General features: G+C 42.9%; 1 protein-coding gene across 2 annotated transcripts in view; it reads left to right on the forward strand.

Moving 5' to 3' along the window:
- The window catches only part of LOC137654031 (phosphatidylinositol 4,5-bisphosphate 5-phosphatase A-like), a 211,973-nt gene extending 190,081 nt beyond the window's left edge, over positions 1-21,892 (forward strand). For both annotated transcript variants that reach the window (XM_068387673.1, XM_068387668.1), the window contains exons 9-10: positions 17,376-17,456; positions 18,898-21,892. In XM_068387673.1, coding sequence (XP_068243774.1) covers positions 17,376-17,456; positions 18,898-19,020 — 204 coding nt within the window. In that variant the 3' untranslated portion in view covers positions 19,021-21,892. The remainder of the gene's footprint in view (positions 1-17,375; positions 17,457-18,897) is intronic.
- Positions 21,893-26,383: the final 4,491 nt, after the last annotated feature.

A 26,383-nucleotide genomic window follows, 5' to 3' on the forward strand; every position in this document is an offset into this window, starting at 1 on the left:
GTCCACAGCCTTCAATTCATGAAATTTCCAAGTACAAGAAGTTAAGCCAAAAAGTAGATAAATTAGTTAGGAAGGCCAAGATCAACGAAGAGAAAAGAGTGGCTTCAGCTAGTAAAGAAAACTCAAAAGAATTTTTAGCAAATGTAAACAGTAAAATCTAGTCAAAAATAACTTTTGCCCATTAAAACACTCAGAGGGTACAAATGATTTGAGCCCATTAAGACACTTGAAGGGTACAAATGATTTTGGAAAAGCTAAACTGATGAATGCATATTTTACAACTGTATTCACTTGTAATGAATCAACGACCTTCCCCGAATCAGCTATCAAATATGAAGAGCCTCAACCACTAAATAGAATCACCCTTACAATGGATGATGTCTAAAAGAAAATAAAAGGACTCGGCTTGTCTAAGGTACCAGGTCCTGATGATATTCATCCAAGAAAGATTATAGAACTAGAAGAAGAGATAACCTCACACTTCTACAAAATGTTCCGAAAGACAGCCAACGAAAGAGGCACCACAAGGATGGAAACTAGGCAATGTTCCTCCAATCTACAGAAAGGGACCAAAAGAAGAACCTGGCATCTTCAGACCTGTGTGTATAACTTCAGTGCCTTGCAAATTTTTTAATCAATTATAGTAGATTCAATAGAAGAGCATATAGAGAAAAAACAATCTTCTGATAGACAGCCAACATGGTTTTAGACAAGAAAGATCATGTGTGACAAATCTTTTGGAATTTTTCGACATGTTCAGCTTTTATGACAAAAGTAGGGCAATAGGCATCATATACCTAGACTTTCAAAATGCTTTTGACAAAATTCCTCATAAAAAATTAATGCTCAAAATTAGAGCACTAGGCATCATTGACGAGCCAGCTGAATGGATCAAAGATTGGTTAACAAGCAGAAATCAGAGAGTTGTAATCAATCAAGCAGCTTCAGAGTGGGCAGCTGTTACAAGTGGAGTACCTCAAGGATCTGTCCTTGGCTCATTGCTATTTCTGATCTACATTAACGACATAGATTTAGGATTAACTAGTAGAATAGCCAAATTTGCCGACGATACTAAACTAGGCATAAATGCTGCGAACTCAGAAGATGTAGAAGCCTTAAAAGATGATCTAATGATGCTAAGAGAATGGTTCAGAAAATGGCAAATGCCTTTCCACTGTGGGAAATGTAAAGTCATGCACATAGGTTATAGTAACCCACAATCAGATTACTCACTGCTGGGTAATGAAATAGTAAGTGTGGACCAGGAGGAAGATTTCTTTATTAATATCAGCAAGGATTTGAAGTTCACCAAACAGAGCATGAAAGCTGAAAAGAAAGCACAAAATTTAATAGGTTACATAAAGAGATGATTCACATAGAAACAAAGACACTGTACTACAGCTGTACACATCACTAGTAAGACCCCATCTAGATTACAGTCAAATTCTGGGCTCCAAATATTCAGAAAGATATAGATAGACTGGAAGTAGTACAAGCTAGGGCCACCAAACTAGTTCCAAAACTAAGGCAATTTGGATATAGACGGAGGATGGAACGTTTGAACTTACTTGATCCACAAACTTGACGACTAAAGGGAGAGTTAATAGAGACATCCCAAATCCAGGAGGAAGATCTCTGTATTATTATCAGCAAGGATTTTGAAGTTCACCAAATAGAGCATGAAAGCTGAAAAGAAAGCTAAAAAACTATTAGGTTACATGAAGAGACAATTGAGATGGAAACAAATACACTGTACTACAGCTGTACACAGCACTAGTAAGACCCCATCTAGAATACAGAGTCAAATTCTGGGCTCCAAATATTCTAAAAGATATAGATAGACTGGAAGCAGTACAAGCTAAGGCCACCAAACTAGTTCCAACACTAAGGCAATTTGGATATAGACAGAGGATGGAACGTTTCAACTTATTTGATCCACAAACTTGGCGACTAAAGGGACAGTTAATAGAGGCATTCAAAATTCTTAAAAGGAATAACAAATGTAGATTACAAAAATCTATTCATGCTTAGCACAAATTGGTCCATTGGTAATGGATACAAACTGGAATTGAAAAGATACAACACCACTCAATGTGGCAATTTCTTTACATACAATATAGCAAATACTTGAAATAGACTTCCAGCAGATGTAGTAAACAGTAATATGGTAAACGAATTCAAGAATAAGTTAGACAAGATCATAAGAACTCTCTAAATGCTTAAACTAAATCACTCTACCAAAGAGCAAATTGTCTCCGCGGATGGACTAAATTTTTTGAGACATCCAAAATCTCTCTCTCTCTCTCTCTCTCTCTCTCTCTCTCTCTCTCTCTCTCTCTCTCTCATTGCTTGGAGACTATCCAGCATCTCCTCACTCAGAGAGGATTTTCGTAAGAAGTTGCGAGTAGGATGTTTGGATACCTGTGGAAGTCATCAGCAGCAGTCTACCAGGCAAAGTGGAAAGTCTTCTGTGGTTGGTGTCGTGGAAGAGGTATCTCGTCTCTCAATGCCTCTTTTCCAGCAATAGTGGAATTCCTCATGTATTTTCGTGAAGAAATGCGCCTTTCAGTCTCAGCAGTAAAAGGCTACCGCTCAACTTTAAGCCTCATCCTTAGGCTGAATGGAATGAACATTTCCTTGCTCATACGGAGTTACAAACTTAAATGTCCTCAGTCGGAAATGAAACCTCCCCCATGGAACGTGGTTCAAGTTCTCAGGTCTTCGAAGAGACCTCCTTATGAACCTTTGTTTCAAGTAACAGATCGCCACCTGACTTGGAAGACGGTGTTCCTACTAGCTTTGGCTTCGGCCAAAAGAGTCGGGGAACTTCATGGTCTCTCATGACATCGCCCATTCAAGGGGATTGGGAGAGTTAACGTTCCACTTCGTCCGAGTTTGTTGCTGAGACTCAGAATCCGGGAGTGGCGGATCCCCAATTTGACTCCTTCCAGATTTCGAGTCTCTGCTCTGTAACAGATGACCCTGATAATTTCTAACATTATCCAGTTAGAAGTTTTAGGCTTTACCTCAAAAGAACTGCAGCAGCCCATTCCCGTGTGCCTTCGCTTTTTGTCAGCACCGGGAGGAATAAGAGGAGGGTCACCAAGAATACTATCTCTGCTTGGATTCGCGGGGTCATAGACCATGCCCTGAATCCAGACCCTCCTCCTTCACGTGGCCCCAAAGCCCACGATGTCGGGCGTGGCCTTCAAAAGAAACTTTTCAGTAATGCAGGTTATACAGGCTGGGGTATGGAAATGTCAAAATACGTTCACAGCCCACTAACTGCAAGACTTGACCCATGGGAGGCTCTTTGCATAATGTATCTGCCCTGTAGTGGCTGCACAACAGCTGGTATGATACCTCAAGCTCCTTATTGGACAAGCTGCAGAAGGTTGAGGGCACTGTTACCCAGTTTTAATCTGTGTAAATGAAAAGGTAAGACTGGCTCTTATTCTTTTCTTCATCCTCCCCTTTCTTTGGGAAAGCAGCAGTCTGGGTTCTCTACACATGCTGAACTCAAACCACTGCAGGGAAACCATGCTTCCTTGTGTACCTAGTATTATGTCAATACTGTTGTGTCTCCATTCTCTGGCAGGGTGGTATTGGGAAAATCTTGGTTATAACAGTTTTTCCTACAGACTCGGAATAACTTTTACCTTGACAGTCACACTGCTTATCTCAACACACAGCTTGCATAGGCGGCAGACCTTGCGTAGCAAGGTTTAGCTAGGTTCAGGGACTCCTTATTTTTGGTACCTACCTATTCAAAATAAGGAACCCCGGGTTAGCCAAAAAGCGTAGGTTTGTATTCCAGTTACGGAATAAATGACAAATTTGTAGATAATTTGTATTTGTTCCAACACAATATACTCAGCGAGAACCACTTTCTCTAGGAGGGTCCTTGACCTCTCAATCTCGACCAAGATTTTCCCGCGCTACCCCCCTATCTCGCTCCATATAGTTTCTACCCCCGCCGCCAGGATAAGCCCTGCGGCACGGATTAAGGCAGGTCACTGCTTTCCCCGGGTCAGGATGCTCATTAAGTTCTTGGTTGTGAGATGTAAAACATCTCACCCTCTCGCTTAAACTCTCGATCCTTTGGCGCGTTGTGATCCCACGTGTTTCCAGTGTGGAGACTTGTGTTTTTTCTGCGATAGTGCGTTTTCGCAAAGTGTTCTCAGTACGTTCCCCTTGCGTATATCCAGTGTTCCTGTAACTCGTTAGTGTTGGCTCTTCGTGTGCGTACGATGGAGCATGTGCGTCGTTGCCCTGGTCCTAGAGCAGGAAAGTCGTGTGGGGCTTTCCTCTCTAAGCCAGAAGTGGACCCTCATTCCCTTTGTTCCACGTGCAGGGGTAAAGTTTGTTCCTCCTCGGACACGTGTCCCGAGTGCGTGAGTTGGGACGGCATTCAGTGGGTACGGTATAGTACCAAGAAAAAGAAGTCGTCGAAGCGTTCCCCCAAGAAAGTGAGTGGCGTGTCCTCTGTACAGTCGGTCAGTGATCGGTCCGACGAAGCCTTGGCCTCTCCTTCTCCTTCGCAGAGGAGTGGGCAACAAGCCCCCAGTGTTATTGTTAGCCATAGTGTTCTCCCCGGTGAACCTAGTGTGAGGGAGGAACCAAGGGCTGGCCCCTCTGGAGAGAACGGAAGGGCCGCTAGTGCTTCGGGGGAATCGGGCCACGTGGCAGGGGATCACGCTTCCTCAGAAGACCCAGTGTGGGGCAGTGTGGCGATTTCAGACTCCCCCCCGCCCTCGTGGGCCGGTGCGTCGGGTTCTCCCCCTCCAGAGGACAACCACGCTAGAGTTCGCCGCCCGAATAGCGATGCCTTCGGGTGGAAATTGCCGAAGACTCCGGGGAGGTCACCGCTAAGGATGGACGTGTCCCTGGGTCCCTGGCCTGCTAGCAGGGACAGAGTAGACTCAGTGCCCTCGATCTCTACAGCAGTTCCCGAGGACTTCCTCCAGCATCCTGTCTCGGACGATCGACGGCGAAGAGCCTCCCCCGCGCATCACTCGAGCAGTCGTTACGCGAGGAACGTGGCGCCCTCGGACTCTTCGGAAGCTGATTCATCCTCCGGAGGAGAACGCAGGGAGAAACAGCACCGGAAGAGAGAGCGGACCGATAGTGATCGTTCCCGCTCCAGGTCGAGGTCGCGGCACAACAGGAAGCGCCCACGCTCTCACTCCCGTAAGTACAAGAGGGAGGTCTCTCCCGGCGGCGAATGGGTCTACGTCCCCTCAGGAGAGTCCAGAAAGCACCGCTCCCCAGACTCTCGGTCCAGTGAACGAGCCTCTAGGTTGTCACTGCCTACACACAGCCTAGAACCGCTCGACCTGGCACGCAGGAAGGACCTCGCTCTTAGGCAAAAGTCCTCGAGGCCTCCGGTTCACCCCGCCCAGCGGGGGGAAGCGCGCTTCCGAGAAGGCAGCCCGACCGAACCAACCCAGCTGGGGCGGTCGTCGAGCAGGAAGGACCGGTTTCCGGGGTCGGGTCATCCCACCGGGACCGTGTCCTCCTCTTCCAGAGCCTTGGGGCAGTCGAAAGTCCTCCCGGAGTTGGTGGCCCCCGCCCTACGGCGAGACCCACCCGCGTACGGGGCGCCCTACGGTTACGGGCCGTCCGCCCTGGAACCGAGAGGAGAACGCCCGGTCTACCGCCCAAGCACGGCGCCCCTACGCCAAGCCGAGGCCTCGGCCGACGGAGGCGAGGCTTCCCCGTCGGAGGACTCCGCCTACAGAAGGGTGGTAGGTCTCGTCAGAAGGCTCCATGGAATTCCGCAACCCTCGGCGCCTAAGGGGAATGCCTGGAGGTCGAGCCTCTTGAGATATACTCACCGTGACGTCCTTCCGAAGTCCTCCCTGGCCCTGCCTCTCGCCCCAGACCTAGTACTGGGACAAAAATACATTGACAACTTGGTGGCCAGCAGTGCGGAGGCCCCCAAGTCCCAGAGTGCCTCCAAACTCCTCCAGGGTCTCAAACTACAGGGCAAAGTTTATATCCCGGAAGGACGGCGCCCAGGTCCCTGTAGGGTGGACCCAGCCTTGGACATCCTGGGACAGGGCGGCTCGGACGAAAGGGCCTATTCAGCCCCTGTGTCCTTCTCACCCTCTGAAGCCGGCATGATGGAGGAGATGTCAAGAGATATGGTTAACGTCTCCTCATGGCTGGACTGGTGGGCCTCCACGTTGGTTAACGTACAGGCCTCCACAGACCCCGACGATCCTGAGCAACAAGGTCTCCTGTCGGACCTTCTCACCTCCGGGGGGAAAGCCCTCAAGTTTATGGCTTATCAGGCACTCTCCTTGACGGCCAACTGGGTCCTTCGGAAGCGGTACACAGTGCTTTCCAAGTTGACAAGAAAAATCCCGGACAGAGAGGCTCGAATGGTTCGTAGCCTACCCCTAGGAGGCGAGTCGCTGTTTCCGTTGAAGGAACTAGAAGTACTGATGGAGGTGTCCAAAAGGAGAGAGGCCAACGTCCCCAAACAAACATCCTCCAGGAGGCCTCCTTACAGGAGGTCAGTCTCGGATAGTGCCGTGACCCCTCAGGCTAACCCCAGCTCTTCGAGGAGGGACGCCCCCGCCTCCTCCTGGACATCAACTCCACAGCCCTCCCGCAGGGGAGCTCCAGCTTCTGCCAGCTCCTTCAGGTCAGGTTACTCCGCCTCGAAGAGAGGCAGATCAGGCCGCCCCTCTAGGAGAAGGTAGAGGGAGAGGCCCCCTACTCCCGCCCAGGCCTCGGGTTGGGGGATGCCTCAGACCATATTGGCAAGCATGGAAAACGCATGGGGCGGATGCTTGGACGGTGTCCGTCCTGAAAGAAGGCTACAGGATCCCCTTCATAGCGGATCCACCCCCTCTTATTCCAGCCACCCAGACAGAATGGTTGGCTCCCAGGGACCCGTTGAAAAGGGCTACCCTGCAAAAAGAAGTTTCCTCCATGTTGGAGAAGGGAGCCATGGAAGAAGTCCTTCTCCCAGGGCCAGGCTTCTACAGCCGCCTGTTCCTGGTGGAGAAAGCAACGGGGGGGTGGAGACCGGTGATAGACCTGTCGGCCCTCAACAAGTTCGTCAAGAAGACGAACTTCAAGATGGACACCCCAAAATCCGTCCTGATGTCCTTGAGGGAGAAAGATTTTATGATGACGGTCGACCTCAAGGACGCGTACTTCCAGATTCCGGTCCACCCGTCGAGTCGGAAGTTCCTCCGGGTAAAATGGGGCTCCCAGATCCTGCAGTTCAGGACCCTCTGCTTCGGCCTGTCGACGGCCCCTCAAGTGTTCACGAGGGTCTTCGCGACGGTCTCAGTATGGGCTCACGAACGAGGTATCCGCCTGATCCGATACCTGGACGACTGGTTGCTCCTTTCCAGCTCAAAGGCCCTCTTGGAAGAGCAAGGGAAGGACCTCCTCCAGTTCTGCAGGAGTCTGGGAATCATTATCAACCTGGAGAAATCGAACCTAACTCCATCCAACAGAATGGGGTACTTGGGGATGACGTTGGACACCGTGCAGGGGAAGGCCTTCCCCTCGGAAGACAGGATACAGAACCTCATCAAGATCATTCAGCCGTTCCTGTCGGAGCTTCCCAGGAAGGCGAAAGACTGGCAGAGGCTGATAGGTCACCTGGTCTCATTAGAGAAACTGGTTCCCCAAGGGAAGATACGGCTCAGACCCGTACAATGGAACCTCAAGGCTCTATGGTCCCAGACAGGCTCTCAGAAAACATTGATTCCGGTCCTTCCGGACACGAGAGCAGCCTTAAAATGGTGGCTATGCCAGTCGAACTCCCTCAAGGGGATGCCCCTCGGGTCCTGTCCCCCCGAGTTTCTCCTGTTCACAGACGCCTCCAGCCTAGGGTGGGGAGCCCACCTGCGGGAGGAAACAGCAAGCGGGACCTGGTCAGAGACCGAAAAGCAACTCCACATCAACGTCCTGGAGCTAAAAGCAGTACAAAAGGCATGTCTGCACTTTGCAAGTCGGTTGAAGGGAAACACCGTGGCCCTAATGTGCGACAACGCCACGGTGGTAGCCTACATCAAGAAACAAGGTGGCATGAAGTCGAAGGAACTGTGCGACCTCACCGTAAACATCCTGCATTGGGCGGACGAGCACCAGGTGATACTTCTAGCAAGGTTCATCCCCGGGAAAAGGAACGTGCTAGCCGACGGCCTCAGCAGGATAGGTCAGATAGTAGGGACGGAATGGTCCCTACACCCAGAAGTGGCCAGACTCATCCTTCAACGCTGGGGCTCCCCGGTGATGGACCTCTTCGCAACGAAGCTCAACGCCAAGTTACCGGTTTATTGCTCCCCGGTACCAGATGAAGGAGCAGCCCTAGAAGACGCCTTCCAGCACAAGTGGGACAACCTGGACGTATATGCCTTTCCCCCCTTCACGCTGCTAAGGCAGGTGCTCAACAGAGTAAGAACCTCCCAAAACCTAAAGATGACTTTGGTAGCGCCCTGGTGGCCGGAGAGAGAGTGGTTCGCGGATCTAAAAGACCTGGCAAGCCATCCGCCGTGGCCTCTGCCCCCCAGGTCAGATCTACTGAGTCAACCTCACTTCCTCAAGTTCCACGACAACCCTCTCTCTCTTCGCCTTCACGCCTGGAGACTATCGAGCGGCTTCTGAAGAAGGAAGGGTACTCCTCCTCCACAGCTAAGAGGATGTCCCTATACCTAAGAAAATCCTCTACCGTGGTCTACCAGGCGAAGTGGGCCGCCTTTACGAAGTGGTGCGCGGCAAAACACATAAGACCTCTTAAAGCCTCGGTCCCTGACATAGCTGACTTTCTCGTGTACCTTAGGGATAAAATAGGGATGTCAATCCCAGCTATTAAAGGAGTACGAGCAGCCTTAGGCCAAGTCTTTCTCCTGAAAGGCATCGACCTGGGGACCTCGAGACACATAGGGATGCTGATTAGAAGTTTCGAGCAAGCCTGTCCTCCTCAAGCCAGGAGAGTGCCCAGATGGGACCTGGCCAAGGTCCTGAAAATGCTGTGTCGTCCTCCCTTTGAACCCCTCAAAGATATCGGGGACAAAGATCTCACCCTCAAGACTGTCTTCTTGCTAGCCTTGGCTTCAGCTAAGAGAGTAGGTGAGATCCACGGTCTCTCCTACGACGTGGCACACTCCAAAGGGTGGAGGGAGGTATCCTTCAAGTTCGTACCCTCCTTTGTAGCAAAGACTCAGAACCCAGCAGTCTGGGACCCGAGGTTTGAAGGCTTCTCAATTCCGGCCATCCCCAAGACAGGCAATACGGAAGACCTGAAGTTATGCCCAGTCAGGACGCTCAGGAAGTACCTGGAAAGGACGGCTCATCTACGCCCAGGTGCCAAGAACCTCTTCGTCTCTTCAGGTGTTAATAAGAAGCAAGTGTCCAAGAACACTATTTCCTTCTGGCTGAGACAAGTCATCACTAGGACTTATGAAGAGGACAAGGTGGCAGTACCAGGCACTCCCCGCCCCCATGACATCAGAGGCCTGAGCACTTCCTTGGCCTTTGAGAGAAACATGGCAGTGGGGCAGATCCTTCAGGCCGGCACTTGGTCACACCAGTCGACCTTCACGGCCCACTATCTCAAAGACTACTCAAGAAAGTCTTTGGATGGATTCTCCATTGGGACAGTCATCGCCGCCCTCCAAGCTGTGTAGCGGCAGGCTAGAAGACGTCCCCAACAATGAATAGACTCGTCCCTACTTCTTCAGGAGAAGACTCAGTAGAGAAGATGTGAAGAGGTAAGTCTTAAAATATAAGCGTAAGGTTTCCGCTGTTACCCCCTATCCGCTCTCTGTACCCCCGCATTCCGTAGCCCTCCAGGCACTATGTGCCAGACCAAGTGGCAGAATGGCTCTCCCGCCTCCTAAGGTGTAAGTCTCCTAGAGAAAGTGGTTCTCGCTGAGTATATTGTGTTGGAACAAATCAAAAATTTTAAACAATTTTTATTTTTCCTAACATACTCACCGAGAACCACTTTCGGGTAATGGCCCTCCCGTCCGTCCCCGAGTGCCATTCTTCCATTGCCGGGTTGGGCTAAACGGCGAACTTAATGAGCATCCTGACCCGGGAAAGCAGTGACCTGCCTTAATCCGGGCCGCAGGGCTTATCCTGGCGGCGGGGGTAGAAACTATATGGAGCGAGATAGGGGGGTAGCGCGGGAAAATCTTGGTCGAGATTGAGAGGTCAAGGACCCTCATAGAGAAAGTGGTTCTCGGTGAGTATGTTAGGAAAAATAAAAATTGTTTAAAATTTTTGATTTTTCATAACGATACAAACCTTTAGTTATTTATATACGCTTACCTGCCAACCCTACAGTATTCCCCTTGAAGTCATACCTCCAAGCAAAGTGAGCTCAATCACAGGTGTGTAAGTGGGAGGGGTAGCAAACTACCCCCTCCCCTCCTCTAACTAGTGGGATGGGTAGTTAACCCTCGCTAGATTTTAATGGCTCGTCTTTTCAGGTTCTCCGAAAGTAATACTCCTAATAAATAGCTGAAGGTTTGTATCGTTAGGAAAAATACAAATTGTCTCCTAATTTGTCATATTACAGTTATATTTATTGTTAAATCACAGTTCAATGAAAATTAATTGATTGCAGAAAAATCTCACTAAACAAAAGAGAATGGAATTATGCTGCATGCAATGGGAATCCAAAGTTTATTAGATACTTAATAATTGAGAAAGCCCTATTTGCATCAAACAACTTTTCTGGAGCATTCAAGTCTTTTTTGATTTGGCTTTTATTGAAGATAGAATTTTCAATATTAATCTTACCCGATGATCATGTAGCTGTCTACTCCGTTGCCCGACAGAAATCTAAGGTCGGGATACGCCAGCGATCGCTATACAGGTGGGGGTGTACACAACAGCGCCATCTGTGAGCAGGTACTCAAGTACTTCTTGTCAACAAGAACTCAATTTTTCCTCTGTCGTGCCACCGGCAAGACCTATTTGGATACGCTGTTGATTCTGGAGTTGTTTCTCACGATTTGGTGATGTATTCGCTCTAGATTTTAGCCTTCGCTATTCAGGAAGCTTTATCATTAGCTTAGCAAGCTTTTGGAATTAATTTGGATTAATTGTTAACGAACTTTGCTAGTTTTTGGAATCCCCCCTTGACCATTTCTACAATTCAAGATGTCTGACCATTCTCAAGTCCCTAAGTACAGGCAGTGTAGTGTTAGGGCTTGTACTAGGCGTCTTCCGAAGGCCTCCATAGATCCTCACACCGTTTGTTCCAATTGTAGGGGTAAATCCTGTCAATTGGAAGATCGGTGTGAGGAATGCGCTGGGCTTTCGGAAATCGATTTTAACGAATTCCTTAAAAATGCACGTAGGCTAGAGAAGGATAGGATCAGGAGGAGTTCTTCTCGCTCTGTTGATTTTTCCTCTCCCCATGCCCCTCAACCTTTTCCTTCCCCTGTAGTGGTGACTCCCGACCCTGCTACTAGTGCTCAGCCATCCATGGCGGATATGATGCGTGCCATTCAGGCTCTTGGTGACAGAGTGGAGTCATTGGCTAATGACCGTAATCAGCTTTTGGCAGATGTCAAAGAGCTGAAAGCGAAAAGTGCAGTGGGAAGTGTTAGTGCAAGTGAGGTGAAAAGTGTCAGTGTCAGTGTTGCGCATGAGGGTACATCTGTTCGTGCCAGTCGTCCTCCCAGTCCGGGACCTCTTGCAAGCTCCCAAGCCCAGGGGAGAAGCAATGTCGAAGGACCAAAGGGTTCGGCAGGCCTTGATCAGCGTACGGATGTACCCTCAGTGGTTGCAGACGTTTCTCTTAGAGATCGTCCCATCCACATACAGACGAATGAGCCCTATCATCCCTCGTCTGTGGAAGAAGTTTCCAGGAGGAAACGATGGACCAAGGTCTCACGACCTCTCAAGCGTAAGGTCCCTTCCGAGCGAGTCCAACGGCCCAGGTGTAGCCACTGGGTCAGTTCGGACTCGCCGCAGTCTTCCGAAGACTGCACACCTCCCTAGAGAGGTAGAGTGGTTCCACAACAGGCTACTGCTCCGTCTGTTGCTGCTCCAACCACGGTAGACCCTAAGTGGTCCATGCTGCAGACTATGCAGTCTCAGCTTGCTGCGTTCATGCAAGAGTATCATGCTGAGAAGGTTGACACTGCCCCCGTTAGCCTACAACCTGCCGCGGTTGTGCGCTCAGCAGATACTGCGGCTGCCTGCTCCCACACTCCACCTGTGAGAGCTCCACCACCGATGCGCAGTCCACCCTGCCAGATGCATGTTCTTGCTGCACCATCCGTTGACATGCGTGAGCTACCGCATCAGCAGTGGGAAGGTGCTGTAGAGCTGCCGGGTTCTGACTCTATGCGGCATGCTCCGCAACCCATGCGGCATGCTCCGCATCCCATACGGCATGCTCCGCAACCCACGGCAGTCCCTCCCACGCACCAGCACTCTGCTTTTGTTGTTGCCAGCTCGCAGACTGACCAGCAGCGGCATGATGTTGGATCCGCAGCAGCTACGCATGCACCCGTGCTGCCGGATTCAGCCGTTCAGCTTTCTGCTCCGCCTTTGCCACTTCCTACTCAGCTTTCGGATGATGGAGTTTCGGATGACGAAGATGCACATATGGATGAACCGCACTCAGACTTAGAAGAGCCCAAGTCTACGCCTCCCTCCTTAGACTTTCGTAAAGTTCTTGCCTTGTTCAGGGACTTGTATCCAGAACAGTTTGTGTCTGCAACCCCTCGCTCTCCTCCCTCCGAGTTTGCTCTGGGCATGCAGTCTGCTGCTCCTGCCTTCACCAAGCTTGTCCTCGCACGCTCATCCAAGAGAGCTTTGAGGGTTATGGGAGAGTGGTTGCAGTCCAAGAAGCAACTGGGAAAGACTGCTTTCATCTTTCCGCCTACCAAGCTTGCTTCCAAATCTAGCGTCTGGTATGCCACGGGAGAGCAACCCGGCTTGGGGGTTCCTGCCTCTGCCCAGGGCGACTTTTCAAGTCTGGTTGACTCTCCCCGCAGGCTGGCTATGAGACGATCGAAGATTTGCTGGTCCTTTTCTGACATGGATCATCTGTTGAAGGGAGTCTTTCGTGCTTTTGAGATCTTCAACTTCCTAGATTGGTGTTTGGGAGCGTTAAGCAGAAAGACTTCCCCTTCGGATAAGGACTCTGCCATGCTGATCATGTCTTGCATGGACAAAGCCATTCGGGATGGGTCTGGTGAACTTGCGGCTTCGTACACGTCGGGAGTGCTTAAGAAGAGAGAACATCTTTGCTCCTTCTTGTCGTCTGGTATCACTCCTTGCCAGAAGTCGGAGTTGTTGTTTGCTCCTCTCTCCAAGTGTCTGTTTCCGGAGGAGCTGATCAAGGGGATGGCTGCCTCACTGATCCAGAAGGATACCCATGATCTGATGGCTTCTTCCGCACGTAAGGCTAAAGCTTTACCTTCCGTGCCTAGACCTTTCCGTCCTGCAGCAGTAGACACACCAGCTACTAGGTTCATCCCGCCCTTTCGTGGCAGAACCTCCAGCAGAGGAGGTACTCGTGCCGACAGTCACCGTGGCAAATCCAAGAAGGGTTCCAAGTCCGCAAAAGGCAGGATCTGACTGCCTTCCTCTCCAGACAGCAGTGGGAGCCAGGCTCAAGTTCTTCTGGCGAGCTTGGGAGAGCAGAGGTGCAGACGCTCAGTCTGTGAAGTGGCTAAAGGAGGGGTACAGAATTCCGTTCTGCCGCAGTCCCCCTCTAGCTACATCTCCCATCATCCTCTCTCCCAACTACAAGGAGAAGGACAAGAGGCTAGCGTTGCAACAAGAGGTGTCGCTCTTGCTACAAAAGGGAGCGGTAGTCATAGTCCGGGACCATCAATCCCCGGGCTTCTACAACCGTCTCTTCCTGGTAGCGAAGAAGACAGGAGGTTGGAGACCGGTGCTGGACGTCAGTGCTCTCAATGCTTTTGTCACCAAGCAGACGTTCACGATGGAGACGACGAAGTCGGTCCTAGCAGCGGTCAGGAAGGAGGACTGGATGGTCTCGTTAGACCTGAAAGACGCGTACTTTCACGTCCCCATCCATCCAGACTCCCAACCTTTCCTAAGGTTCGTCTTTGGAAAGGTCGTGTACCAATTCCAATTCCTGTGCTTTGGCCTAAGCACGGCACCTCTTGTGTTTACCAAACTGATGAGGAATATTGCCAAATTCCTTCACTTGGCAGACATCAGAGCCTCCCTCTATTTGGACGACTGGCTTTTAAGAGCTCCGTCAAGTCGTCGCTGTCTGGAGAATCTCAGATGGACTATGGATCTGACCAAGGAATTGGGCCTCCTGGTCAATATAGAGAAGTCCCAACTCGTCCCATCCCAGACCTTTGTCTATCTAGGTATGGAGATTCAGAGTCGAGCTTTTCGGGCTTTTCCGTCGGCCCCAAGGATCAATCAAGCCCTAGAATGCATCTAGAGCATGCTGAGAAGGAACCGATGTTCAGTCAGGCAGTGGATGAGTCTAACAGGGACACTTTCATCGCTGGCCCAGTTCATCGAGTTAGGGAGACTCCACCTCCGCCCCCTTCAGTATCATCTAGCTGCTCACTGGAGAAAGGACATGACGCTAGAGGCGGTCTCAGTGCCTGTTTCCGAAGAGATGAGGTCTACACTGACGTGGTGGAAGAACAGCATTCTTCTCAAGGAAGGTCTACCATTGGCTGTTCAGACCCCCGACCACCGTCTCTTCTCGGACGCATCGGACACGGGCTGGGGTGCGACACTGGACGGACAGGAATGCTCGGGCACGTGGAATCAGGAGCAAAGGACACTTCACATCAATTGCAAGGAGCTTTTGGCAGTTCATCTGGCCTTGATAAACTTCAAGTCCCTCCAGCTAAGCAAGGTGGTGGAGGTGAACTCCGACAACACCACAGCCTTGGCTTACATCTCCAAGCAAGGAGGGACTCATTCGAGGAAGTTGTTCGAGATCGCAAGGGACCTCCTCATTTGGTCAAAAGATCGAAAGCTTTCGCTGGTAACGAGGTTCATTCAGGGCGACATGAATGTCATGGCAGATCGCCTCAGCCGGAAGGGTCAGGTCATCCCCACAGAGTGGACCCTTCACAAGAATGTTTGCAGCAGACTATGGGCCCTGTGGGGTCAGCCCACCATAGATCTATTCGCTACCTCGATGACCAAGAGGCTCCCGATGTATTGTTCTCCGATTCCAGACCCAGCAGCAGTTCACGTGGATGCCTTTCTGCTGGATTGGTCCCATCTAGACCTGTATGCGTTCCCTCCGTTCAAGATTGTCAACAGGGTACTTCAGAAGTTCGCTTCCCACGAAGGGACACGGTTGACGTTGGTTGCTCCCCTCTGGCCTGCGAGAGAATGGTTCACCGAGGTACTGCAATGGCTAGTGGACGTTCCCAGGACTCTTCCTCTAAGAGTGGACCTTCTGCGTCAGCCTCACGTAAACAAGGTACACCCAAGCCTCCACGCTCTTCGTCTGACTGCCTTCAGACTATCGAAAGACTCTCAAGAGCTAGAGGCTTTTCGAAGGAGGCAGCCAGAGCGATTGCCAGAGCAAGGAGGACATCCACTCTCAGAGTCTATCAGTCAAAATGGGAAGTCTTCCGAAGCTGGTGCAAGGCGAATGCAGTTTCCTCAACCAGTACCTCTGTAACACAGATAGCTGACTTTCTGTTACATCTCAGGAATGTAAGATCCCTCTCAGCTCCTACGATCAGGGGTTACAGGAGTATGTTGGCAGCGGTCTTCCGCCACAGAGGCTTGGATCTTTCCACCAACAAAGATCTACAGGACCTTCTTAGGTCTTTTGAGACCTCAAAGGAACGTCGGTTGTCCACTCCAGGCTGGAACCTAGACGTGGTTTTAAGGTTCCTGATGTCATCAAGATTCGAACCGCTTCAATCAGCCTCTTTTAAGGATCTCACATTAAAGACACTTTTCCTCGTTTGCTTAGCAACAGCTAAAAGAGTCAGTGAGATCCACGCCTTCAGCAGGAACATAGGTTTTACATCTGAAACGGCTACATGTTCCTTGCAGCTCGGTTTTTTGGCTAAAAACGAGCTTCCTTCCCGTCCTTGGCCCAAGTCGTTCGAGATCCCAAGCCTGTCCAACTTGGTGGGGAACGAACTAGAGAGAGTACTTTGCCCAGTAAGAGCTCTTAAGTACTATTTAAGACGGACAAAGCCATTACGAGGACAATCAGAAGCTTTATGGTGTTCTATCAAGAAGCCTGCTCTACCGATGTCTAAGAACGCAGTTTCTTACTACATCAGGCTTCTGATTAGAGAGGCACATTCTCATCTGAAGGAAGAAGACCTTGCTTTGCTGAAGGTAAGGACGCATGAAGTAAGAGCTGTCGCTACTTCAGTGGCCTTCAAACAGAACCGTTCTCTGCAGTGTGTTATGGATGCAACCTATTGGAGAAGCAAGTCAGTGTTCGCATCATTCTATCTCAAAGATGTCCAGTCTCTTTACGAGAACTGCTACACCCTGGGACCATTCGTAGCAGCGAGTGCAGTAGTAGGTGAGGGCTCAGCCACTACATTCCCATAATCCCATAACCTTTTTTAATCTTTCTCTTGAAATACTTTTTATTGTTGTTTTTGGGTTGTACGGAAGGCTAAGAAGTCTTCCGCATCCTGGTTGATTTGGCGGGTGGTCAAATTCTTTCTTGAGAAGCGCCTAGATTAGAGGTTGTGATGAGGTCCTTTAGTATGGGTTGCAGCCCTTCATACTTCGGCACCTAGGAGTCGTTCAGCATCCTAAGAGGACCGCTAGGCTCAGTAAGGAAGACGTACTTAAAAAAGGCAGAGTAATGGTTCAAGTCGACCTCCTTACCAGGTACTTATTTATTTTATGTTTGTTATTTTGAATAACTGATAAAATGAAATACGGGATACTTAGCTTCTAATGTTAACATGTATGCTGGTCTCCACCCACCACCCTGGGTGTGAATCAGCTACATGATCATCGGGTAAGATTAATATTGAAAAATGTTATTTTCATTAGTAAAATAAATTTTTGAATATACTTACCCGATGATCATGAATTTAAGGACCCGCCCTTCCTCCCCATAGAGAACCAGTGGACCGAGGAGAAAATTGAGTTCTTGTTGACAAGAAGTACTTGAGTACCTGCTCACAGATGGCGCTGTTGTGTACACCCCCACCTGTATAGCGATCGCTGGCGTATCCCGACCTTAGATTTCTGTCGGGCAACGGAGTTGACAGCTACATGATCATCGGGTAAGTATATTCAAAAATTTATTTTACTAATGAAAATAACATATTCCTTGGATTTGATTTGTTTTATGAAAGGCTACGTTCAAGTTATTTTGTTTGCTGTGAAAAAAATGTAGTATAAATATCTAATTGCATTTTCTTTTACCTTTTCAGTCTGATTTTACATCCATGCATCAATATACAACGTACATGTACATTCCCCAATCAGGAACCACATCTCAGCGCAATATACAGGTATGTTTATATTACTGTGGATATTTTAGGTCATTTTTTAAATATTAATAGACAGTTTTTTTTTCTTAGTTTTAAATACTTCTCATATTTTTCATTTTCCCATCATGGGGTGACACATGAGGGAAGAGATATACTAAATTCCTTCATGTCACAATAATTTAACTGCTTTTGAAAATAAGAATTCCAGTTAACTCTCCTTATCCACGAAATTTATCGTGTTGTTTGCTGCACTGTCATAAAAGAAGCAATGTCAGCCGAAATTTCCTTGTTTTGAACCTAGGCACCTTTAGCCCTTTTCTTGATGCAGAATCTGCTAGATATTTTTTCTGAAAAAAGTTCCATTCGTGTCGCTGTGAAAGACATACCTGGAATTGTATTTTTGTTTTCAGATAATCTTAAATTTGCTGGATACCAGCCTGCTGCTTATTTAATCCTCCTATCGCTTACATGCTGAAAACGGCTTTATAGTCAGACCTGATCATATTACGGGTTTGCTATTTGCAAATTTGATTATTCGTGGGTAGGGCCTGCCATTTCATGCAACAATATCCATCATATAACACCAAATGATAATCAGACCTTGATAGAAAAAACAAAAAGCCAATACATTATTACATAAGAGCATAAAGATTCACCTATGTAACAATATTCGTCTCAACTTACTCCCCCCTGTTATATAACTGAGTATGCTGAAATGTGTTTGTTATTACATAGCTCAGTGCTTTTCTGTTTTTACTGCCGATGTGCATTCACAATTATGCAAGTGTGAATGCACATTAACTGCAAGAAAAATAAGCATTAAGCTGTTTAAAACTAAACACAGCACAGCATACTACTCAGTTGTACTGTATAAGAGATGAGAGGAAGTTGAGACTGATATCAATATACAAGTAAATCTTTAATCCTTTCATTTCTATGTAGTGTTAAATAACAATTACTGCTTTCTTATATTTTATGTCATATAACTGTAAATGCTGTTACACATTTGAATTTATACTATTAAAATAACATATCTTATGGGAAAGAAAGAATTTTAACTACTGTATTTTTGTATTTTTAGACTCGCCTAATTTTCATATTGGTTCTTCTCTAGAAGCAAGGTATATTGATGATAACCACCAAAAAATTATCCAAAATTTTCCCATTTTCTTTCCTTTAAAAAGATACATGCCCCTAGTAAAGTAATTGAAACAATAGGGAAGCATAGTGAACACCTGATAAGTACTGAAATCATAAATACTATCATTAAGATTCTGTTATATATGAACAGTATAGATACTTTATTCTATTCTGTCAAATTTTTCAAATTGATTTTCAAGTTTTTACACTTGAATAAATTGTAACGAGTGTAGTAATAGCAATAATAATTCATATATTCTGAAAAATACGTGGAATAACTAATGTGTAATTATGTAGTGTCTAACGTAGTAATTGTTTTCAGCTGGTTTTTAATGATGAACTTCTTCAGCAGCCAGGTATGTATCGACTAGCTTATTATTCAGGCAAATACAGTAGTTACTTGGGTCTCAGTGATCCCTTCCCTGTTATGGTACGGCCTGAGTAAGCTAATGGGCTAAGATTTGATCTTTTGGTGTAGGGTACCATTAGATCATATATTTTAATTTTTATCATCATTATACACTTCATTTCCTGAGAGATTTTAAGTCTTTCAAAATACTCGGATAAACAAGGCTTATAATTTGGTATTGAGAGAAGTTTGAAGAATTTTTTGATTATACAGATTTTATTTTATTTTAGTACAGTACAGTATTTGTGTATACTGCAATTTCATTGAATTTTTATTGCATTCTCATGAATTTGATTGCCTTTCTGTCACCCTTATCATATTATCACTCTAACCAGTACTTAATGTTATGAATGAATTGATTTTATTTTCCAACATTTGGCATTTTTTTTTCTTGGACACACTATCTCAAGTGATGATTTGATTTTCCATTATTTTGTTGTATGATGAGCAACTCTTAGTAGAATAAATTCCTTGTAGATTATGATCCTAGTGTACATCATGCTGAAAGTAAGTGATTGTACAGTGGTGTGGATATCACAAATCCATTATTTAAATAAGCTTCTTGTGAGTTGAGGAGTAGTCACTTTCATTATCTGGTGCTATGGAAGCCAGGGTTTTAGAAAAGTCTACAAAGAGCCCTTGCTTCCTATTTGAGACTAAAGTGTGCCTTTGTATGGTTTTTATTATAAAATTATGATCAAGGAGTTTGAACTGTATTCCATAAGTTTGAATTAAATGATAATTAACTGAATTTAGAAAACTGTTGCTAACTTCTATTGTGTAATGTAACAGTCAATTTGAGCTATGTTGGAATTCCTTGTACAATTTTTACCCTCATTGTTTTCCCTGCGGTGATTTTTTTTTTGTAGAAATGTCTGTGATTAAATCACTACTGTACACACCTTGACTATTTAACATAGAAAGACATTGAAAAACTCTTGTTACAAACTGAGCATTTAATAAATCACGTTTTATAGTAACCGCTGTAATACAAATGCACCAATTTTCGATTGCAAACCAGAACAATTTGCAAATGTTATGAGATGATGGTTATGAATCTTAGCTTCTATTTACTTACCAATGGTGACACTGAGATCATAAGATCATGAGAGGATCTTAGTTTAAATATGCAGTATGTTTTTCTATATTTTTATAAAAAGAAATAATTTTCTTGAGTGATGATGAGACCTCCATTAATCTGTATTTGTGTTGAATGTATCTTCGAGTTATCGCTTATAGACATTTTTTCCATAGTTCATTTAGGATTTGTCTTATTTTGATTGCTCTTTAAAGTGTTAGGTTATGTCAGCTGCTTAGCTGAAGTACACTTTTGCAATTTATTTTGTGAAATATACCACAGAAGCTTCATAAGAAATCATGGAAAAACCAATAAAGTGCAGGGTATAGGTCTCCAGTGAGTCTTGTTTGATTCTAGCCTTTAATGTCAGTAATTTTAGTAGCTACTAATTGTGCCAAAATTTATTTTTAATAAGAGATAAAATTTCTCAAATGCTGGTTTTTATAACTTCTTATTTCCTTGGTTAAATTATTTCTTTAAAATTGTGTTAAAATATATGTGAGAGTTCTGGGATCAGGTCTTCAGCTTAGTGTTGTAAATAAACAGGGTACCTCATTGATGAAGTACAAGAGTAATTAACTTCTAATTGGATGGAACAGCCTCTTTTTATTTCAACCAAGAATCTGTGTTATATGGGATGGGATTTTAAACTAGTGAGACAGTAAGCTCTAAAAGTAGAATTGAATATATAATCCACATAAATCAAAGATCATGCATGACTCTAACAGAATAATTCTTCTTACATCTTAAATTACAGTAGTAGATAAAAGAATTTAATACAACATTAGCATGGTATAGTTTACTGTACAGTGTTAGAGATTATACCATATCTACTATAGGTTTATGTGAAGCACTTCTTTGATATTTGCATGCATATATTCAAATGCAGTTATTCTTCTTAATTTAATTTCTAAATAGAGCATTATTGAATTAACTAAATTTTCCTCTTTGAGTGGTTGGCTGCCCTTAATCTTATAACCGTTTTGTTTCATAACAAGCATATTGAAATGAAATTACTCACTTCATCCCCTACTGAATAGATGTTAAATTTTGCAGACATATCAATATGATTTGTTTTTCTTATCAGTCACTGATCCAAGTATTGACCAGATTTAGTATTATATATATACTGTATATATATATATATATATATATATATATATATATATATATATATATATATATATATATATATATATATATATATTACATACATATGTATTATACAGTAAAACCACATTTTCCATGGTAACTGCATTCTGAAGATCTCCCACTGTTGCAAATTTTCCACTTGTAAATACTCACTTAAGAACTGTAATTGTACTTTATTCAAATGTAAAATACACTATAGCATTGAATGTACTGTATTGTAATGTTAATATAGTACAGTACATTAAAATATATTGTCAATATTAATAGCTTCACTTCCCTCTCTCTCATATGTGTATGTATATGTCTTTTCATGTGGTATACTACACTGAGTAGAAATAATACAAGTACTGTATATTGTATATTGCTATAGCAATAACATGATAATGTCCAATAAGATGATAGAGATGATAAGATTAAGACTAATGAGAAGCCAAACAAACAAACAATAATTTTATCACCAATAGCTGCAAGCTATGCAACACTAAATGTGTCTTGTCATATAATACAGTACTCATACTGTATAAATGTTACCAATGAACATTATTAAAAGAAGTTGTAAATGCATACAATATTTGTTTATGTAATATTTGATTATATAAAATATATATGAAATATTTTAATATGTGATAAATTATGTGAAAGTATTCTAATATTCATAATAAAGGTAAAATTCATGGATTTCTTGTATATATTGTATCATAGGCTTAAATAATTTCCTTTTAGATAAAGTATGTTATTTCAAATTGAAAAATAGTAAAGTTAGAAATTATATAAAGTTTCTGATAATCTGAGAACTTTCTTTGGGAAACTAAATTTTATATTTTCTTTTAAAGAAGAATTTTTAAAGATATCAAAGCATGATAACATATGGTATTTCCATTTCTTTTTGACATTCTTTTTACATATTTGTAACACTAGCTCTGAAACAAAATATACTCATGTCGTTAAATCCAAAAGCAAAACTCAGGCTTGATAAATAAGTTTCTCTCTCTCTCTCTCTCTCTCTCTCTCTCTCTCTCTCTCTCTCTCTCTCTCTCTCTCTCTCTCTCTCTCTCTCTCTCTCTCTCTCCGAAAAGAAGGAGGAAGGTTAATTAATATAGAGTGAAAGTCATTTTAATCGTCACCCATTACATCGGCAAGCCCAATGACTTGGCACCCACTGGCCAATCTTTATTTGTTTATTCATCGGCAATTACCAGTTTAAAATTCATGGACATGCTCTCTGTCGGTGATACTATCATTGTTTACGTTTTGTTATTGAGTTGTGTGCCCGGTTTAAAATAGTGAATATAACTTTTCCGAATTGATATCCCTTCATACCATAAAGAATAATTTATTTCAAGGAGAGCAGGCTGCTTTCAGAAAAAAAAAAATCTATGACTACTGTTTGAGTATGCAAGCAAAGCAACAGTTAATTATCTGACATTTTGGATTACATCAGTTGTTTTAGGTATCAGTCACCTCCCCTTCAATTCATCAGATTCCTATGAATAAGTAGTGTGTGGTGTAATTTTACATGGGAAAAAAATATATAAAAGAATGACAAAATCAGAAAATTATGAAAAAATACCAAAGTTAGAAAACTAGAAATAAAGTTCTTATTGTATGTTCACATAATTTTAAGGTTTGGAAAAAAAATATAGAAAAAAGAAAATAAAAAATCTTTTTGTATGTAAGAATGTTACTTTATTTTATATTTTCAATATCTTACTCATATTGCATGTTAAACAAGCATTAGATAAGAAACTATTGCTTAAAGCAGTTGAAGAAAGAAAAAAAATAGAATTCCATTCGTCGTATGCTGGTTCCAAAGAAGGATTTTGATAAAACTGATGTTTTACTTAACTATATCCAATAATAATACATCTAATATTTGCATATTAGTATCGTATTAAGAACTAAAAACATAGCGAACATACTATGAGTACTGTATCTTCCTTTCAAGTTTTAAAGATTATCAAGACTACTGTTTATCCTCTCCCAATCAACTGATTAAGGCAAACTACCCAAGGATCTTTTTTACTTGCTGAAAGAATTAATTATTATTTAACTGTCATTTTTATTTTAGCACATGAAGGTTCGTGTATATAGTTTTTAGTAGAAATACTTTTATCTCATAATTCCTTTAATATCGGGTGTTTTATCCTTGTTGCTAGTGCACGATAATTTCAGTCTAACTTTGTGCAGTTTGGTTTACCTTTTATTAAACTAAATGCATTATCACCTAATTTTTCTTTTTCTCCAGTTTTGGACACTTTTCCTCAGTGCCAGACAACTTGAGCATTGTTTGTTTTTCCAGCTTCAGCTACAACTTATTGCTTAAATTTAACAGTTTTTTTCCTTCTCGATCTTTTGTCCTTAGTGAAAAGGTAAAATGTAATAATATATGTCATATTCTACCTGATGTCATTTGTAACAACTATGGTTATTGTTTTCTATCATTCAAAAGTTGAAATCCAAGAAAATAAGTTTTTTTATCTGAATCAGTCCTTCATAACAAAAGTGTTATTTATCGTTGTGTTGTTTACAGCTGTATGCATTGCTAACAATACATTTATCAGTCTCATCTGCTTTTTTAACTTGTTGAACTACTGTAGAAGTTTGTCTGAAGAAATGGGGATAAAGAGGTTAGTTTATTATAATTTGGTCTTGAAAAAAGTTACTGCTAATACACAAGATACATGATAAAATAACTTTTGGGGGTTTTGGTGAAAATTTGGGTGTCTATGGGGGCATATGTTTGAGTCCTTGGCTAGGGAGAAATATTTATCATTAAAGAAATTTTCCTATGGGTCTATGATCCTGTGTCAGAGTGAATTCACCATTAAAGGGTATTTGTGGCTTATTTGAAATAATTAAAATCACGAGTGTTAGTGATGAAATTTATCATAAAATGGCCAAGTATTATGTACTTACCAATCAGCTGTAATAGTGGAAATGATTTTATTTTGATGTTAAGCATAAATCCTGAACTTGACTGTTAAATACAGCAAGGTTGGAGTCAATTTTTCTCTCTCTTTACGGATGAGTGGTCTAAACTATTTAATGTTTATCCTTATTTCGTGCGATCATAGGTTTGAATCCTTGGCCGGGCAGGAATATTTATCAATAAAGGAATTTCTGTATAGGTCTGAGATCCCATGGTAGACGGAATTCAACATTAAAAGATATTTGTGGCATATTTGAAAAAAATGAATATCACATGTGTTAGTGATAAAATTACCATAAAATGGCCAAGAGTTACATTATTATTATTATTATTATTACTTGGTAAGCTACAACCCTGGTTGGAAAAGCAGGATGCTATAAGCCCAGGGGCTCCAACAGAGAAAATAGCCCAGTGAGGAAAGGAAGCAAAGAAAAATAAAATATTTTAAGAACAATAACATTAAAATAAATATCTCCTATGTAAACTATATAAACTTTAACAAAACAAAAGGAAGAGAAATAACATAGAATAGTGTGCCCGAGTGTACCCTCAAGCAAGAGAACTGTAATCCAAGACAGTAGAAGACCATGGTACAGAGGCTATGGCACTACCCAAGAATAGAGAACAATGGTTTGGTTTTGTAGTGTTCGTCTCTTAGAAGAACTGCTGACCATAGCTAAAGTCTCTTCTACACTTAGTAATAAGAAAGTGGCAACTGAACAATTACAGTGCAGTAACCCCTTGGGTGAAGAAGAATTGTTTGGTAATCTTAGTGTTGTCAGTTGTATGAGGACAGAAGAGAATATGTAAAGAATAGGCCAGACTATTCGGTGTGTGTGTGTAGGCAAAGGGAAAATGAACTGTAACCAGAGAGAAGGATCAAATGTAGTGCTGTCTGGCCAGTCAAAAGATGCCATAACACTCTAGTGGTAGTATTTTAATGGATGGCTGGTGCATACAGTACTAGTAAGCTGTAATGGTGGAGATGTGTTGATTTCTATTCTAATTACAAATCCTGAACTCAACAGGATTAAATACAATAGAATATTCTTATCTCTCTTTACAGCCAAGTGATCTAAACAGTCTAATGTCAAGCCTTATTTCCTTCGGTCATAGGTTCGAGTACTTCGCCAGTCAGGAATATTTATCATTAAAAGAATTTCTACATTGGTCCAAGATCCCCGGTCAGAGCTAATTCAATGTTAAACGGTATTTGGGCTTTTTTGTACAGTGTGTGTGTGTATATATATATATATATATATATATATATATATATATATATATATATATATATATATATATATGTGTGTGTGTGTGTGTGTGTGTGTGTGTATAATATACAGTTTATTATTACTACTACTGCTATATGTAAGTGATAAAAAGAATATGAAACATTTCAATACCAGTAGCATTATTAAAATAGGGCAGTCATATAAGCTAGGAAATGAGAAGTATGTCAACCTCTTCATAAAAAATGTATGTTTAACAGGTTTGAAATTTAGAAGTTGCATCAACTCATCTGTCTAATCTTAGATTAAGATCACTTAACCTCAGAATCAATTTTTTTTTTTTTTTTTTGGCTTGTCATCAACCAGTCTCAAGGTGACAGTATCACGAATATATCCACATGTAATTAACAGAGTAACGTTGATGTGTATATATATATATATATATATATATATATATATGTATATATATATATGTGTGTATGTGTATATATATATATATATATATATATATATATATATATATATATATATGTATATATATATATATATATATATATATATATATACATATATATATATATAAATACATATATATATATATATATATATATATATATATATATATATATATATATATGTATATTTATATATATATATATATATATATATATATATATATATATATATACATACATACATTCATACATATATATACATATATACTGTACATGTATATATATATATATATATATATATGTATATATATATATATATATATATACATATATATATCATATATATATATACTGTATATAATATAATATAATATAATTAATAGTAATTTTATTGGCATTTAAAGATTAAAGACAGCATTGCTCTTAACAAACTGAGCTCCAAAAGATTTCAGGAAAACACGAGGACTGCATTTATTTTTTTCCTTATAATATTTGGTGTTGACACGTACTTATCCTTCTCTTATGTGATTCTCCATCATGACTACATTGGTTGGAT

This window comes from Palaemon carinicauda, chromosome 1 (assembly GCF_036898095.1).
Source record: "Palaemon carinicauda isolate YSFRI2023 chromosome 1, ASM3689809v2, whole genome shotgun sequence".
Taxonomy (NCBI): Eukaryota; Metazoa; Arthropoda; class Malacostraca; order Decapoda; family Palaemonidae; genus Palaemon; species Palaemon carinicauda.